General features: G+C 37.1%; 4 protein-coding genes across 4 annotated transcripts; all 4 read right to left on the bottom strand.

The window, feature by feature from the left end:
* Nucleotides 1-886: 886 nt before the first annotated feature.
* On the bottom strand, nt 887-7,387 carry LSM04_007814 (DEAD/DEAH box helicase domain; the record flags this gene model as incomplete). Its single annotated transcript, XM_067336395.1, has 1 exon — nt 887-7,387. One exon carries the CDS (start codon nt 7,385-7,387, stop codon nt 887-889), a length of 6,501 nt encoding a protein of 2,166 aa, XP_067192708.1.
* Nucleotides 7,388-7,850: 463 nt separating this feature from the next.
* On the bottom strand, nt 7,851-10,274 carry LSM04_000385 (GPI inositol-deacylase PGAP1-like; the record flags this gene model as incomplete). Its single annotated transcript, XM_067336394.1, has 1 exon — nt 7,851-10,274. One exon carries the CDS (start codon nt 10,272-10,274, stop codon nt 7,851-7,853), a length of 2,424 nt encoding a protein of 807 aa, XP_067192295.1.
* Nucleotides 10,275-10,824: 550 nt separating this feature from the next.
* On the bottom strand, nt 10,825-17,247 carry LSM04_009050 (uncharacterized protein; the record flags this gene model as incomplete). The annotated part of the gene is made up of 2 exons (XM_067336393.1): nt 10,825-11,444; nt 11,694-17,247. The coding sequence occupies 2 exons, from the start codon at nt 17,245-17,247 to the stop codon at nt 10,825-10,827; spliced, it is 6,174 nt and encodes a 2,057-aa protein (XP_067192778.1).
* A 920-nt stretch (nt 17,248-18,167) lies between these two features.
* Nucleotides 18,168-18,752, bottom strand: LSM04_004513 (YbaK/aminoacyl-tRNA synthetase-associated domain; the record flags this gene model as incomplete). Its single annotated transcript, XM_067336392.1, has 1 exon — nt 18,168-18,752. The coding sequence occupies one exon, from the start codon at nt 18,750-18,752 to the stop codon at nt 18,168-18,170; it is 585 nt and encodes a 194-aa protein (XP_067192536.1).
* Between the last annotated feature and the right edge of the window lie 21 nt (nt 18,753-18,773).

The following is an 18,773-nucleotide window of genomic DNA, read 5'->3' as shown; positions in this document are numbered from 1 at the left end:
AATACGGGCACATATTCTTTTCGCAAACTCCCATACTTTCCCTAAGAAAAAAAGACAAGAAGAAAAAAAAAGTATTTTTTTCCATCATCATCTTCAAAGTCAAAAAAACAACCAACAATGGAATCTATCGCAGTAATGAGTACCAATGGAGTCTGTATAAATTATTAAAAATAATTATTGGGGAAAAGGAAGTGTGCAAAACGCCTTTTTACATGTTCCCTTCTTTTCCGCGCGTGGTCAGTGTGGGTTGGTTTGGTTTGATTCAGTGGGTTTTCTATATTTGTCCCTTTTCACGACGAAACCTTTGTAATACCCAATTAGAAAAAAAAAGTATTATTTGTATTTTTTTTTCTTTTTAGTAAATGCTCATGGACCCGGAGCATTTCTTTACTAGAATAGGAAAAACGAAGGGACATCAAAAGTTTTCCTAGTCAAGGTTTTTTTTTTCTTCATTTATATTATTATTTTTTTTACGACCAAATTAAAGGGAATTGCACTGCGCATCGCAGTGTTCTTCCGATTGATGCCTTTTTCAACTCATACAAGGAAAGAGACATTTAAAGTAAAAAACAATCATATTGGTTACCACATGCCTTCCTCCTCCTCCTCTGATCCATCAAAATAAAAAAAAAAAAAAACAAAATAAAAACCGCAACTTAAACCTTTGAACACACACACCTACCTCACCGTCTACCACGCCATAGCTTCTTTTAAATATATATACCAGCCTTGTGTTATCATCAGAGTTTTATTTAAATTTAAATTTTTCATCGGGCAGCGCATCGTTTAAATTATTTTCTTTATTTTATCCCACACCCCCAATAAAACCTAAATCAGGGCAATTCACAGATGCTTACCTTCTAAGATCTGCATTTCAGATCACTTCTTAATGATGCTGCTGCTGCTGCAGTTCGTTTCGTCGGGCAGCCTGTTCGTTTCTCCACCTTTCCCTTTTAGCTGCAAACAACTCTTCTGAGTATCGTTTCTGGATCTGTGGCTGAAGTGAGTGAAGGCGTTCAGCCACTTCTAATAATCTCGGAGCGCCTGCCATAAAGGCACCATCTTCCTCAGATTCTTCTGGCATGATTTCCGTTAAAACCTTTGCATTTGGTAAGTTTGATCGACGTACCAACCCGGCCAGATTAGATAATATTTTTTCGGCTTTGTTTAAAACGGCATACGAAAGAGATTGAGAAAGACCATTAAGTTCTTCGAGCAGGGTAAAGCGATAATTTTTTCTTGTTGTATCGATTTGTGCCTTAGCTCGAAGAAAATCTGCGAGACACGCATTCATAAGAATCTGTGCTCCATCATGACGCCATCCATCCACTATATCAAAGATAGGAAGTAGTCGACGATCACAGAAAAGACCATCTCGAAGAGTAAATACAAGGTCATCAACAGAAGTGAAAATATCACCACATCCACTGATAGCTACAAATGGAGAACGAGCTTTAAATGGAGTATGAGTCTCATTTAGTTTTTCTGCAAGTGGGAACTCGGCATTTTCAGTGGCAAATATGTATTGTTTTTTCTTACTGCTAGTCATCCAAGGAAGGCGGATGGATTCGTTTGATAAGGGTTCCAAATTTGAACCAAGGTAATTATAAAATGCTGATAGCATTGCAAAAAATTCTGTGTTATCAAATGCTTTTACCAATGGTGAACAAATATCAACAGGTGAGAGAACTGCACGATGCTGTGTAGGACTCGTTTTACCTTCCCATAAGGTGGTTACAGCAGGATCAAGAAGTACAGATCGGTGCATCTCTAAAGGTACTCCACATGTGCGATGAGTAGAGAAAAGATAAGCAAGAAGTTCAGTGATAGGTTCATCCATTGCACCACTGTTAAGATTATTCCTGTATCCAGGTGGATATTGAGCCTTATCAAAGACTCCAGATGTTAGCATCTGAATAAAAGCAAACCCTTCGTTACCAACATGAGCCTCTCGGAAAACATACATAACATCTTGTAGAATTGAACCTAGCGATGAGGTATGTTCGCTAAAGTGTAATCCCTCTTTTTGAAAAAATCCAAGTAACATTTGAAAAAATTCCACAGTAAAACTTTCCATATTACCACCTTCAACAGAAGCACGTCCTTGGAAAAATAATGGATTAACGAATAAACGTTCTGCTAATTTTAATACGTGTCGTTTCCAATTTGTATCATTCTTCATTTGACGAAGTGAATTAAAATCATATAATTGAAGTAGACGTAACTGTGACAAAGGATCCATTTGTACATTACCTTTTATCACCGTCATGCTACTCGTCATTAATCGCTTTATACGTCGCATAGTAATACCCACGAATACCAAATGACCAAGATAATCTAAACCACGACGTCCTGCACGACCCATCATTTGACGAAATTGTGTAGGATTAAGAAGAATATGATCACCAGCTAATACAACTGAACGACAAGGGCTATGAATTCCAAGAGCCAAAGTTTCAGTAGAGAAAATCACACCACAGTGTCTTCCACGGAATAATCTTTCCACATGACCACGAAGTTTACCTTTAACACCAGCATGATGCATACCAATACCACGTTTTAAGGCTCGAAGAAGAAGATCTTCACCTTCTTCATCACAATCATCTAATAAATCCCTAACAACTCTTGGTTCAACTGTGCATTTATCACCTGTAAAGGTAAATTCTGGTAGTACATCAGGAACAACAAAGAGTTCTTCATCGCCTTCACCTTCATCACTTAAATCACGCTCATTTACTTCTACATTGCCATCATCTCCCGTTGTAAGACGTTTTTGTTTTAATGTTGATTCACGTTGTTTTCGTCGTGCTTCTTGTGCAGCTGCTGAACGCTCTATACGAGATTTATATGCAGCAAATTCTTCTGTCTGCCGATAGCGTGCCTCAGCTTCTTCTAGTTGTTCTACAACATACTTAACAAGGTCCCCACAGTCTTCAGATTCAAAACTAAAAACAATAGTTGGACCCATATTACGTGCAATAAGCTCACGCAAAACATTAAGTATATTTTCTCGAATATACTGTCTTGAACCAGGAAAGGCTACACTTTCTTTCTGATCATTTTTACTTTTTGTATCCATTTCTTCTTCTTCTCCTCCTCCTCCTCTGCTTTCCTTTTCCTGTTCCCCTTCTTCCTGATGATGAGCATGCTTCTTTTTTTCCATAATATCTGTTGCATATTTCTCAAGTTCTAACTCATCATGAGTTAATTGTTGTGCAAAGGCAGAAAGAATTCCTTGTGTTACATATGACATAGCATCAGTAAATTCCTCAACTTCTTCATCTGATAACTCTGATAAATGTTCTTCAGGTTGGTTACTTAAAAATACCCAGAAAGCAAAAGTATTTTTAACTTCTGCTTCGTATCTTCTTGCTCGTTCTTGTGTTATATAAATATCCTTTTCAAAATATTTACTAGGTTCAAGTAATGCTAATTGTGCTCGCATTGATTGTACTAAAGGTAGAGATGACCATTTAGACCAAAGAACTTCATTAAATTGAATTTCCATCCTTTCAACAAGTGATACCACTTCACTCGGTACAAGAGAAATTTCGGGAGGAAATCCATTTTGAAGCTGATCAGTTGTAAGAATAGATAATGGATGAAGATCACGTATGTATTGTTTATCATAATTGGATGTAAGTTTTTTAAGAGATAGTTGAGCTCCAGGAGGTGGAAGGTAAATATACTTTTTGATATCATTCCATCGTTGAATACTCTTTCCTTCAGATGGCAAAACATGTACAGCATAGTCTCGTGTTTTATTAGATACATCTTCTTTTTGTTCTCGTAGACGATCCTGTACACGATTAAGCCAACCACATAATTGTTGAGTTTCTCCCAAAGTAGCAGAAAGAGCAACAAATGGACATGGGAGAAGAGATAAAATACGCTCCCATACATCACCGTTACCACTACTTTCCATAGAATGAATTTCATCAAGGATAACATAATCAATTAGCTCTACCCATTCTGTATACTTTGGTGATAACAGCATAGTTTCAAAAGCTTCAGGAACTGTAAGAAGAACCTGACAACTGTCATGATATTGATGATAATCAGCTCCACCAAGTACACCATAAATATGTTTACCAGGACTTGTATACTTCTTTGATCCGTAACGAGCGCAAACATCTGCAACAGCTTGATTAATTAAAGCACGGGCAGGGGCAAGATAAACGACAACTTTCTTATTTGATCGACGTAAAGCATTATACATACAATAGTATGAAATAAAAGTTTTACCAGCTGATGTTGGAGCACATACCACTGCACTACCTCGACCATCAACAATATCAAGTAATTCCCTCTGCCAGTTATCAGGGTTAAAAGCAACCCTATAATCTCGTGTACGCATAAAAGGTCGTTCAAGGAGATGACCCATATGTAGTAACTGCAACATTTCAGGTGTTTCAAAGAGTTGTCTACCATGTGGTAAAAGATTTTTCGTGAGACCCCCTGGTGCTTTGTTTTGCCAACGTGTAATAGCGTGATCAACTTTAGAATAATAGTCTTGAGTAAAATCAAAATGCGCTAAAGCGGAACGTACAGTATCTATGTCTTCGGAAGATATTTGAAGACCTTCATCACGTATCACAGATAATACAGCATGATGACAGTACAGAAAAAGAGGAATAGCTAAAGGAATACTTGGTGTTTCTTTCGCAAGTCGAGCACGTTCACGTTCAGTACGCCAATTTTCCAGATATAATTTAACTACACGACATTTAAGTTTCATCTGAATATGAAGTTCCACATATGAAAGATAAACCCATCGTAAATATGATGCAGCTTCTGCATTTGAGATATCTGGTCTAGCCTTACGAAGTGGTTCAAGTTGAGCATTCCATTTAGCTTGTTTCTCATCTTGAGTATCAATAAGTCGGTTAATAACGGTAAAACCGTATAGAAAATTTGTATCGGATTTAATATCCTTCTTTTTAGAAGCTCCTTTAGATTCTTTTATTTTAGGATCTTCAGGGGAGAGAGCAAATTCCACCTCTCGCATTCCACTTGTCGATACAAGGAGACGCCACATGGCAAGTTTTAGTGGTACATTATTGTCAACAGTTTCATCAATTGTATAACCTGGATCAAAACTCTTACCAAAGTTTGCCTGTGAGAGTCTTGAGATGGCAGCTAAAAGTGTAGAAATAGCTTCGTCACGGTCTTTATTACTTGTCCGACCGTAAGGCAAATCAGCATTACGTAAAAGTTGTTCCATTTGTTTGTACCAATTGCTTACCGTATTAGTAGCAGAAGTTGCATTACCACGTTCACGAATTTCATCTTCTTTGCTGCGTACTTTTCGGTTTCGTTGTCCTGCATGAGCCTTATTCACTTTTTTCTTGGCTGCTGCATTTTTGTTATTACCATTTTCATCATCAGATTCATTATCAGAACAAACAATAGCTAATTCCTGAACTGCAAAACCACTGATTCCCATTGATTGTGCTTGTTGAAACGCATTACGCACAAATTTAGTATTATATTCTTGCATATTTTTAATTTCCTTTTCTGTCATGTTACTCTTTGAAATGGCTTCACCTTCAGCATCTACAACATCATTCAATCTATCAAAAGGTGTCGTAATATCCCATCCTGCGAGTTCATTAGCAGCACCAAATCCAGTTGGATACGGTGTATCTGCGTGATGATGTGTCACTTTAAATGATTTTGCGAGTCCTTCAACCAATTCATGTGTTATATGTGGATAGGTTTGCATTTTCACATTATCAGGTTCAGTAATCTCTGGCAAACTTTGCATTGGTGATTCTGTGATAGATGCACTATCATCACCAACAATTAATTGCCATGAAAGATTAACATCAGCGGCGCTATCTTCATCTAGAAGTTCACAAGGTGGATTTACCCGCAATAGACGTACAATAGCGCAGAGGAGATGACCATCAATAATATCAAATTCCTCTCCACGCCCTTTAGAACATACAGTATTACGAAATGCAGAAAGAAGATATGGTGATAAATTAGAAATAAATTTCGAAAGGATGGTGTTTGGTTGAACTCGTTGTGCACGTAATTCAGAATTAAGAGAACTTGTCACATAAGATGTAATAATCATAGCTTGACAAAGCTGTAACTCCTCCTCAGTTCGTACTTTTTCATTTACAAAAGCATGTACTGCAACACATACAATTTTCTCACGGTATGTTAATTCTTCTTCAAGAAGTTTTAGTGATGTTGAAGTAATATTAGGTAATTTCACCTCATGCTCAATAGATTTAGCCAATTCACGTGCATCTGATTCAATTGCCACCGCACGTTCAAAGCTTGAACCATCTACTGGTACTGTAAACACAATAATGGCATTTTCCCTATAAATCAGACGTGATGAATAGGCAATTTTAAGTCGTCGTGTAGTTGCCCATAACTGCATACAACGAAAGTACATGGCTGCTTTATTACCAACTCCTTCATCTTCTACAAGACTCCTGTATTCACGTTTTACACGGTATGGATTTATTGCAATATTGCTGCTTATATTATCATTTTTTTCCATTTTAGCGTCCTTTTCTTTTCCTCTTGGTTTAACAAAAAATTCTTGAAACGGTGTAAGAGTTCCAAGTTGCTCTCCATCAGACATTAATAAAAATTCTGGTTCCCAAATTCCCACATACTCTTCAAACTCTTCACTGTAATAACTGGGAAAGTTTTCAACCGTAAGATCAGCTTCTGCGTTATTGGCGGATACAGACAATAAAGTAGCTCGTAGGTTTTCACGCATAAATAGCTTTGCAGGTGCCTTTTCCCACATCCACAAAGCATTATCAAAAAAGACAACATGAAAACGGGCACCACGGGACTCCAAGTCACGCAAAAGTTTCTGAGCATTGTAAATAACATGTAAAGGTTGAATGAGATCCCAATCAACAGATTGCATGGAAATGGCAGTCATAAATAGTGAATCACCGTCAATAAAGAACATTTCACTGGCACTCAAGTGTACAAACATATCACATAATTCTGGACGTGCACTGGCGTAGTGATGTTCTACCGCAGTTCGCACCAATTCCACATTAATAATGTTAAGAACGGTATCTCTGTCTTTCTCAATAGCAGCAAGAAGAAATTTCCATGCGAGACGTTCCTCCTCTTGCGTGCTTATCGTACCCATGTTAATATGATCCGATTCCCCCCGCATACAAAGTACCGCATTACACACACGACGCAGTGCATCACACCGGCGAGTGGCCTCAATAGCCGCCGCTTCACTTGTGGCCCCGACCGTCTCTTCGAACGGCAGCGTCTTTGCCATAAAAAGATCCCTCACCTCACCCACGCCATCCATCGAGATGCGGGAGTGGAACTCATTGTCAGCCAGGAAGTCGCCAAAGAGAGTGATGAGCTCGCGGAACCTTGATGACATTCAGTGAGAACAACCGAACTGCAAACAAGGGATTGAAGAAGATGCTCAGAAAAAAAAGGAACAAAAAAAAAGGAAAGCAATCTACAGAACGTTTTAGAAAATTATTTTTCGTGTGGTGGCTTATTCTTTGGGTAAAACGAAAAAGGAAGACGGATAAAATATACATATGTATATATATATATATATATATATATATATATGTGCGTATTCAATAAAAATAGCAGCGAAAACAACAACACACACATACACACACACAAAAAAAAAAAAAAAAAAAAAAACGTCAATAGCGAATGAATAAACAAAGTAATGAAAAGAAAAAAAAAATGAAAAAAAGGGCCTGATAACGTTTCTAAAAGTGTAAAAATCAGAGAAATTCTAGTATTCCATTGCAAAATTCAAACCCAACATCAATAACCATTACTACCACTATTCTCTTTATTTTTTTTTTCGTTTTTTTTTTTCCTTAAACAATAGAGGCATCATCCATAGCCACTATTGGATTAAAAGCACTTGGAGTATGTGTAGAAGTCATGAAGTAAACCGCTACATTACAGAACAGTAATGCTGGGAAACCCAAAACTAGAACCCATACAATACGAAAAGACTCCACAGGTATTGCATTCATAGCTACAATTGATATTACTAATAATAAACACGAAGCCAAAATAAACACAATCATGAGTAACTCAAGATATCGACTACACAAAAAATATTTTAGGCGTTTTTGCTGTTCTAAAGAGAAATGAATAGGCCAAAGAATATGGATAAGAATTAATATATGGAGAAAAATCTCCACCACACGGCTGTATCCATCTATCACTGTAACATCATCATCATTATCATTAGTACCAGATTTCCAAGCATTTCGCAAGACAAAAAATGGTTGGAGGTGAAGTACATGTAACAATGCATAGGTTAATACTAGCAATTGACAATTAACTAGAGAATGATATTGAAATTTATTTTTTGATTCTTTTTTAAAAGTATATACCGTTGGAAACAAAATCAATAAAAAAAAAAGCCACACCAATGCACGTCGAGAAATCTTAAGTGAAAATAACTCACATAATACAAATGTAGTGGTGTAAATTATCAACGGAAAGTAATAATAATAGTAGTAGTAGTAGTGGTAGTTGGAGAAATGAGTAGAAAAGGTTCGGCGAAAGCATCGAAGAAGACTATAACGTGAAAAATATGACCACAACATCTTTAATCCAGATCTAATTAACCAGAACAATAGACCAAGTAAATGATAAGCCGTCACACCAGCCCATGAACCAATTAACAATGGACCAATAGCCGTAAAAATGATATGACCCAAACTTTTTGTTGGTGTACACATAAGACTATCTGTGACCCACGGCAACAAACACCAATCACCTCCAAAGTTAAACAAACAACAATTTAGTTGTTGTATTATCAGTCGGCTCATTATACCAATAAAGAAAGTCATAAGCACACCACTACCGATAAGAGGTGCTGTGAAGATTAGCAATAATTGACTACCGAAACAAAAATGAAAAATCACACGCAAGTACATGATATGGGTAAAAAATCTGAAGAAATAAATTAAATGAGGTATCAATGGAATTATAGCGGATAACAGTAATGCTGTATAAAGTGATACAACAGCAACTGGAAGTGTATGGTTTATTACACTCCACTCTCCCCATCGTGAAAGTACAGAAGTATGAGTTACTGGTACTAGGTTAGTATTATCTTCTCTTTCCCATTTTTCTTCTTTAGACGCATTTACAATAAAAGAAGCAACAAACTCACCTACACAATAATCCCTAATAATATCATTATGTGATAACGTTTTACCACATACATTAGGCTTATCTGTACGTATATTAAAGTAGATTTTTGGATTTTTCCCAGTATCCCTACTAGGAAGAAAGGTCAACTGCTGTTCCACCTGAAGATCTAGTGCTCCAGAACTAATAGAAACAATGCGAGGTAATACATTATTTAAATGCATTATCGTATAACTTTTATTTACGCTTTGCCATAGGAATAAATACAAACGTAACATTTGTTCATCCAAAAAAATAGGTGGTTGAAGATATGGTGAATTAAGCATAATAATACCATGAAACAATGGAATCATTTCTTTCGCCTCTAACTTTATCATTTCAAGAGCCAATCCTGCAACTACACCTCCCATGGAATGACCAATAAGCCAAATAAAAGGAGTACTCTTGTTATACTTTTGTTCCGCTTTTTGTATACTATTTTCTTTACTCCGTAGTGTTTTCAAAGTATTTACAACAAAATTAGCCTGTTGCCAGAGAACTCTACCACGGTGAATGTTCGCCTGTTCTGCAAAGTCAAACGAGTATACTTCTCGAATAACATTTCGTCGTCTTTTTAAGAGACACCCAATTTTACCACCTTGCTTGTATGAACCAGCATTTCCATGAATAAAAAAGACGAGTACATCTAATGTATTTAGTATAGATTCTAAAGATAGTTTCGGACTATAACACAATAAACGGTGAAGCCTATATGACTCATTCATATATCCAGTTCCGGTATCTTTCTTCATCTTCACACGAGTAGAGTCTATTTCCTCATAACCAAGTACATACCATTCGTTAGTATTTGAAAGGGGGTTACCATCATTACACTGTTTTTGCGCTTTAAACGTTGTTAATAAAAACAACATGATTGACAAGGCAAATAGGAGTGCTAATATAAAAGTAGCCCATGTTGAAACCTTAATAATCTCCCTCACTCGCATTATTACAATACTGTTTCGCTTTTTATAAACAGACATACCGAACGAGTAATTGTAGTTATAGTTGTTGTTGTCATGGTTGATATAAGTTTCTTCCTCTTCCTCCTCTACCCACTTCTCACGGTTGAATGGAAAACGGGTAAACATCACCACCACACATTTTTATCTATTTCTAATCCTCCCACTCATGAGTTCAAAAGAATAATAATAGTAAGAAAAAAAAACACCAACAACAATATCAACAAGAAGAAATGGTAAAGGAGTACATACTAAGAATCTCATAGAAAAAGACGTACAATAAAAATGTTTCCTTCCTTCAAACATAAAATATCATATTAATAAACAGTAATCCCAATCTATTGCTCTTTCGCTCCATTTAGTCGTAGTCTGCTTTTTGCTCGTATAGCACAAATACAGGTAAACCAATCATTCTCCTTCTCCTTCTGTATTTACTAACATTTTACTTTTTTTTTGTTTCCTTTCACGCATTTAAATAAGTAAAATCAAAAACAAAAAATGGAGTAAAGGCAATTAAGAATAATTCAGAGACTTTTCACTTAACTCATATATATTGACCTAATGATACACCCCATCTTAACCAGTCATCTCTTTCTTCACAGCACAACACAACAAATCACACTCTACATTTCGTTTTCTCCATCTCCATCTCTGCCGCTTCACTTACTTACTACTAATACTACTGTTTACCTAGACATGAATGTCCCTCCTGATCGCGTTGTTGTTTTGTACCAAATAATAAGGCAGAAATATGCATGCCCTTTTCTTTTATTAAATGAAAAAAATCCATAAATCTTGATGAACGAGACATAACCACACGACTTGCGGCATCAAGTGCAATACTTCCTTCAATAATAGTGGTACCAGAGTAATACAAACGTGAATGGTCCAAACGTACACTCTCACGTGATTTGTACTGAATTTCTCCTGTTTCTCTTTTTGTTTCCACCGTTAACAGTGTAGAATCTCTCAATTCAGAGTCCACTACTGATATCACATCTTTATGATGATGATAATAATTTATTTGTATTGATCCCTCATCTTCAGTCGTATTATTTTCAAACAAGTTATTTCCCTTTTTCATTCCAAATATCCTCTTCTGAAAACCATTTATGGTATCATTTTGTTGTTGACAACATTGTGTTCCCTTAGCAAAAACATCTGGCTGTGTTTCCTCACTATTCACACGTGAAATAAATGGAAGCCCAGGCGATATTAATATTCTTCTGTCTACCACAGCAGATTCCAACATTGAACACGTTGGTGCAGCTGTCCGTGGCATCGTTACATCTTCCTGATCTGTACATGATGTCATCATATCTTTATTAGATCGGTTCCCACATTCATAAATATTTTTTCCTCTTGATACCAATTTTCGTTTAATAACTTTTTCGTCTTCTTCTTCTTCCTCACCATTATTATTATTATTATTATTATTATTATTATTATTATTATTATTATTATTATTATTATTATTATTATTATTATTATTATTATTTTCCTCTGTTTTCGTCTTTGCTAAACCACATGGCTGATCCAGATGCGTACATAATGTCTTCCCTCTTTCCACACTACCGCTATGCATAGATGCAAACACGATACAGACAGTATCCTGAAGTGTTAAAGTGGTATATCTTGCCGTTATCGCCTCTCCAAATGTAGCGTAGACACGACACTTCACTAATGAGATAGTCGCATTTTCCGCACTTAATGCCGGTCCCCGCACAGAACTCACAAACACACTTTCCACTGCCCGCAGTGTACTACCAGTACTGAGTTGAACTGACTGTGCCCCGGCGAAGAAACAACGTGTGGCATTAATACTTGAACCATCCAATCCAATAACTTGTCGTAGATGAACGTTATCTGCCAGTAGGAAGGAACCACGTCCAACATGAACACATAATGGAATCATATCTCCTCCACAAATGGCATTAGAACTTTTTAAAGCATCATCATAAGTAAACATATTTCCTTCTACAAGATTACTATTTGGTACAGAAGTAACTCCATCATCAACTTCTACAAAGGACATTGGTGAAGGTTGATTTGTAAGTTGAAATGTTTCATGTAAATTATCACATGTTGCTATATGAAGTGAGGAAAAGGTATTAGTGAAAAGTGTAATGTCTGAACATCCTTGAAACTCTCCTTTAGCTCCTTGTTGTAATGTAAGCCCATACCATATTTTCTTTCCTCTATTCATTTTTTTACCATTTCGTTGAAAGGTATCTTTCAATGTAGTATTACCCCTAGAAAATATAATAGTATCAGAATTCCTTCCCACAGGTTGTGCTAATACATGAATTTGTTGAAACAAAACATTTCGTAATTGTACAGATGCTCTTTTACCATCGGCTACAATTACTTGTTGTCCCACCATATCACTATTATTATTATTATTATTATTATTATTATTATTATTATTATTATTATTATTATTATTATTATTATTATTATTATTATTATTATTTTCACCATGTTTTGTTCCAATATATGGGTAATCTTCAAGAAGTAGTAGACACCAATCCATTACAAGTGTTCCACTTCCTGTAACACGAATAAGACCAAGTGGCGGTGAAAGAGGAGTATTTAACGCAGAGAAAGAAAATGATGACCACAAAGAAGTTCCCCCTTGTTGCGGCGATGTTTGAGGTATTGCAGAAGCAACAGCAGTAGTATTATTATTATAAGAAGTAGAAGTAGAAGTAGTAGTAGGAGAAAACTTATTATATCCCTCTGGTATAGGACGTAAAACAACATGTTCAAGAAAACACTTACCATCTATTTGAAATTTTCCTTGTAGAACATTTGTAGGAGAAACTGGAGCTTGACAACTAATTCTTGAAACTCCTCCACGGTGAACGATAAGTGCATGTTGACGTACATGTTGTGCACGACAGTCTGACAAGTACATTTGGGATCCTGATAATGCATTAAATGCGATATTGCAAAACTCCGTCGTACATTGATGAAGGTAAACATTAGCTCCATCTCCACAACTAACAGCGCATTGAGCACCGCCTCCAAAGTAGGCATTATGAATAACTGCATTTCCTCTATCCATAGCAAAACATGAGGGAAAAAGTCCAGAAGGATTTGCCGAAGCTCCTGTAAGAGTTAATTGTGGTGGAATTTGTTGTTGAGCAGGATCTTTACGAACTTTGATGTCTAGCATACTATCTGTCAATGTATCTAATCTTGCCCCATCATATACGTAAAGACCTATGCGGGAAAAACCACTAAGTTTTACATGACCTTCAACATGTACAGTGCCATTACGATTTTCAATGCTATACATTCGAGCCGTATAACTACCTCGACGTACTGTACAAGTTCCATGACTAAGAACAAAAACTCCTACATGATTGCTATTGGTACTGCAACGTGAGAGACGACATTTAGCACTATCAACGGTAAACCCATTTACAATATGTTTTGCTGTACAATGAGAGGCTTCTAATTCTGTATCAGGGCCAATGGCAGCATACCCAAAGGTTACATGCCTTACTTCACATCCAATTACGATACAACGACTTCCTGACCATGCTTTAACACCTGAGTTTTTCTGAGTATTGCTCGGTACAGATACGTTGGTGTTATCATCTCGTGTTGTAGAGACGATACCACCGTTATTATTATTATTATTATTATTATTATTATTATTATTATTATTATTTACTTTACTGACAGCTCCATTACCACTAGAAGAAGAAGGAGGTGGAGCGAGTACAACTCCTGATAAAGGGGTTGAACATGATTGTCCTACTGCAGAAGAAGAATGAGTACGGCGTGATATTTCACCCCCGTTATGTTGTTCACCAATGGCTGCAGCACTCATATCCACAATACACCTTTCAAGTCGTAGGCATCCACCGTTATAACAGGTGAAACCACTATCAAGACCACGTTGTACGGTTACACCAATACAAATAGTATCACTTGATCGACTTTCCAATCCATGTACACGTCCTCTCAAAACACAGGGGAGTCCTCCTGTAATACGTTTTGGTGCATTGGAATTATCCATACGTAGTACAGATTGATTAAGTGAGAAAACACCTACATGTTCGGTATCTGCACCACAATCTTGCATAATACAATGCGCGTCATCAACAGTGAATCCATTTGTTCCTCCAACTACCATACATTCTTCTAAACGAACATTGGAACCTTGTATAGCTGCAAAACCAAATGTATAATCGGTTACAAGACAACGATGAACTTGTACCCTACTATTAACAACTTTTAAACCACAAGGTTGCAGTGATGGTGTCTGTCTAGCCCAAACTATAGTTTCTGATAGTGTGAGAGATCCTTGATCATATATATAAATAGATGTATCCTGCGCATCTGTTAACACCATACCTTTGGCCACCATAGAGGCATCACGAACTTCTAAACTAAAAAGTCCTCCTGTAAAGGATATAGGTGATATTACTGATAATTCAAATCCAGTATTTAGTTTTTCAGAAAGTTGCCTTTCTCCTTTTTCACTACCTTTATTATTATTATTATTATTATTATTATTATTATTATTATTATTACTAACAAGATCTTCTTCTTTTTCTTTTATATCACAGTTCTCTGCATTTAACTTTCCCTTCCTGGGCGAATTATTGTTGCAGTTAAAGGAAGAAATTCTACCGTTACTAGAATCATCATCAACCTGCGCACGTAACGGGAGATTATCTGAATGACCACGCAGCTGTAAAAATAAAGAACAACGTTCTTCAAATGACATGATATGATCTATATCATTACTTATATTACATTTTGCTTTATTCAATACAAAAACACCAACATGGTTTGTCCGTGCAGAACTATTTTCAATTGTTACAGAAGAAGCATCAATAGTGTAACCATTTACTACATGTTCTGCATGACATGCATAAAGGTGGGCAACGGAATGCGCAATAACAGAAAATCCAAAATAAAGGTACTCTGACTGACAATTTCTTGCAGTAACTAAACCCCCCAACTCAACATTAAGTCCTGTAGGACGACTGAGATCAGCTATTCGAGGTTCCATACGATCACCACCGTAAAACCGTGTATATGTAAAGAATGCACGACAACCAAGAATAGTGACAGCACTACTATATCCTGCTAATATAGAACATGAAGAAATATCTACTGATGCATCTTGTTCAGCATAAATAGTTTTTTCGGTACAATAAGATGCAATATTACATCCTCCTTCGATACGCAATGAACCACTATTTGAAACAAGAATAAATGCTTGTAATAAAAATGGAACAGTACTACTCACAAATATTGATTCTTGTTCATAAACAAAAGTATATTCCTTTCTCTTCACATTTGTATTATCACGCAATTCTACTGTGGAGGCGTCAAGGATGAGAATTCCTTCACGCCTTGACTCTGGAACATCAATGTAAACTTCACAATGTGATAACTGTACACGGCCTCTACCTTCAGTAGAAAAATATCCAATAAATATGCATTCATGCATTTCAAGTGTACCAAGCACAGTAAAGGCGCCGTAAATTGTGAGATTTTGCAATCGTAGTGTACAACCTACTGGAATTACACAAGGAAGTTCTGGTACTCGACTTTTTCTCGTATTTGGAAGAAGATCACCTTTATTTCCATCATCTCCTGTACTTACTCCTGTTAATACTAAAGGAATAGTAGAAATAGATCGTTTCCAATCAGTACATTTACTTTCATGTTTATTTTCTCCTTCATATTCCTCTTCCTCTTGCGCAGTAATTAAACCTCGCATATCACCTATAGTGTTACTATTAAGAGTAAGCAATGGCATTAACCCTGGCTCAACACTATCATTCGATTTTTTTTTCTCGTGAGATTGATCACCACAACTTTTTTCATAAACTATATCACTAGTTACTTGTGAATCTTCACTTTTGAGAGTGTTACTAGAACTTTCCACCCCTTCTACTTTTGTACTATTTAAATTTGCTGTACCCTGTTTGGTGTCCGCAAAACCAGGACTATCATTATCTTCTCCCTCGTGGAATGGTCCAATTGAAATGGTATACTTTGGGTTACCACTACTTTCGGATGGAAGTATACAAGTTATGACATCATCCTCCATCTCACTAGTAGTACTTACCGAAGGAGCGGAAGAAGCATTTTGAACATCTAGCTGAACTTCAATGCTACCACCTTCTCTAAAGAGTCTTTCAAGTTCTTCACGAGAATGCACAACTACTTTCCTTGTTTTTGAATTACCCTTCGTTTCATTATCCCCTGAGAGCATAAAAGAGGAGTTCAGTGCTGTTGTTACAGTATCCTCTAAGGGGGTTGTAGTTTGTGGAGATATTTTTTGATAATGTTCCGTATTTTGTTCCTGCAAGTTTTGAAAATTGTTTTTGATATCAATATTATTATTATTATTAGTAGTAGTATTAGTATTGCTCTTGTTTTGGTTATGGGATTGTCTTACAGCATAACCACGAAATAGATGTGGATGTGACTGACGAATGTGTTGAATACCCAACTCATGCTCCTCCCGCGTGTATGCCGATACAGTTGCCATCTCCACCATCGTACTCTCTACCCCACCCCCATCCTCCCCGATAAACCCCTGCTCTGGTTGCTGTAGTTCATTATTATTACTACCACTATTATTATTATTATTATTATTATCGTTGTTGTTGTTATTATTGATATTTAGATTGGTGTCGCTGTGGCGGTTCCCACCACCTGTTTCATCCACGGTGACTCTGCTGTCGTGTGTGAATGGGTTGAGTGTGGCGTGCAGGGCGCGGAGGAGGAGGGCGAGTCCCTCCGCGTCCACCGCCCACCGCTGCGACATGAGCTCCAGCGAGCAGATGGCCCCGTGGTGGATGAAGGCCGCCACAAGCCGCGGGGCGATCACAAACACCAGCGGCATCCGCTGAAGTTCATCAAAAAAGTACAGCCGCAGCGAGACGAAGAACTCCTGGCGGTTCTCATCCTCGTAGCGCAGCAGAACATACCAGTTGGTGAGATCGTCCTCGTCAATGAGCTCCACAAGACTACAGACGCCTTCCAAGATGCTGCCCGTGTGTTTCTTGAAGTGCAGATATAGGCGCTGCAGGCGTTGAATGTACGCCGCAGACATGGAAGACATCACAACGGTGCACAGTCGCTAAACAGATAACGCAAAACACATTAAGAAACAGCAAGAGAAAAAGAAAAGAAAATAAGAAAAAAAAACAGATTACAATATATCTATATTCATATATATATAGGTGTTTATGCAAATAAAAGTAGGGAAATAAAATTTCTTCTTTTTTTGCCCCCACACTACTCCAAACAGCCCACAAAACAATAAAACCAACCTCTGCATTGCAAGGGCAATCAATAATAATAATAATAATAATAATAATAATAATAATCAAAGACTCTATCTCTCCTACTCTCCATTTTTCTTCCTTATGAGTCTTATGTATTTTTTTTTTTTTGCTAGTGCTGATGGTGCTCAGGCCTATAGTGTTGGCTTACCTTCTTTTAAACACCTTCTCTCAAAGAGATCCCAACCAAACCACTACCCATACACATAGATACGACAAATCATCAACACTTTCACAAGAATAAATACTCTTCGGCTCTTGTTAGTCTTAATACCCTTTTCTTTCCATTAGTTTCTATGTGGCGAGACCCATGAGTAGGAGAGAGAAGGGAAAACTAAAACCAACAACAAAAACAACTACAACAACAAATAGGGCATCAAGAATAAAAAAGCAAAGTATACGTGCGCAAGTATCACACTACGGTCATTCTTCAATATCCGATATATGCCAAATGGGTCAGTAAAAAAAACAAAAAACTCCATTTATAATGTCCCTGCAGAGAGACAAATATGATACGGTACAGAAAACAAAAAAGCACATAACAAAAACAAAAAGAGATTCGATATAGATTGCCCCTTTCAAAGCAAAAAAGTAGAAACCAATAAGAAGAATATTATCATAGGTTCATCCTTCTTTTTTTTTTTTTACTCTCGATCTATCAATGACAGGATTACTTATTTGCCTTTGTATTAGAAATTCATCCTACTATCTCTTTTTTATCGTCTTGTTTCTCATGTTGTGGTGCGTTTGATACGTTAACCTGTGTCTCCTGCTGCCAGCCATCGCATACATCTACCCACTCCACATAGCGTGAAAAACGCTCCAACTCCTCGATTTCCATAGGCACTGTACTATTTGATGTTCCTGCTGCTGGGTATACCGTTTTAAAGCGACGCAGCGAGACATCAAGAAAGACACGCACATCATCCTTAACACCAAATGGACATACACCACCAGCAGGAAATCCAATAACTGTTTCAAGATCTTCGCGCTTAATCATCTCAGGCCGTCGTGCAAACTTATTTCGATACTTATTTGTGTTTACTTTCGCGTCTCCTGCGGCGAGGATAAGAATAGGTATGTAATCCACATCATTCTTTTTCTTTGCGAGTGAGAAACTGAGAGTCTTCGCAATCATTGCTGGACTGCAGGAGAGTTGCTGTGCTGCGAGTTCCACTGTGGCACTACTCGCCGGGAACTCGCGGAGTTTCGGCAAAAGATATTCGGCGCCATTCGCCAAAAGGTACTGCTTGACCTTTTCCAGACCCACAACCTCAGCCATCTCAGAACCAAGGAGGGTGCA

The sequence above is a fragment of the Trypanosoma melophagium genome (genome assembly GCF_022059095.1).
Source record: "Trypanosoma melophagium isolate St. Kilda chromosome Unknown ctg2segment0, whole genome shotgun sequence".
NCBI classification, from domain to species: Eukaryota; Euglenozoa; class Kinetoplastea; order Trypanosomatida; family Trypanosomatidae; genus Trypanosoma; species Trypanosoma melophagium.
Note: the sequence above shows the minus strand (reverse complement) of the source record. Positions and strands in the feature narration are given on the sequence as shown.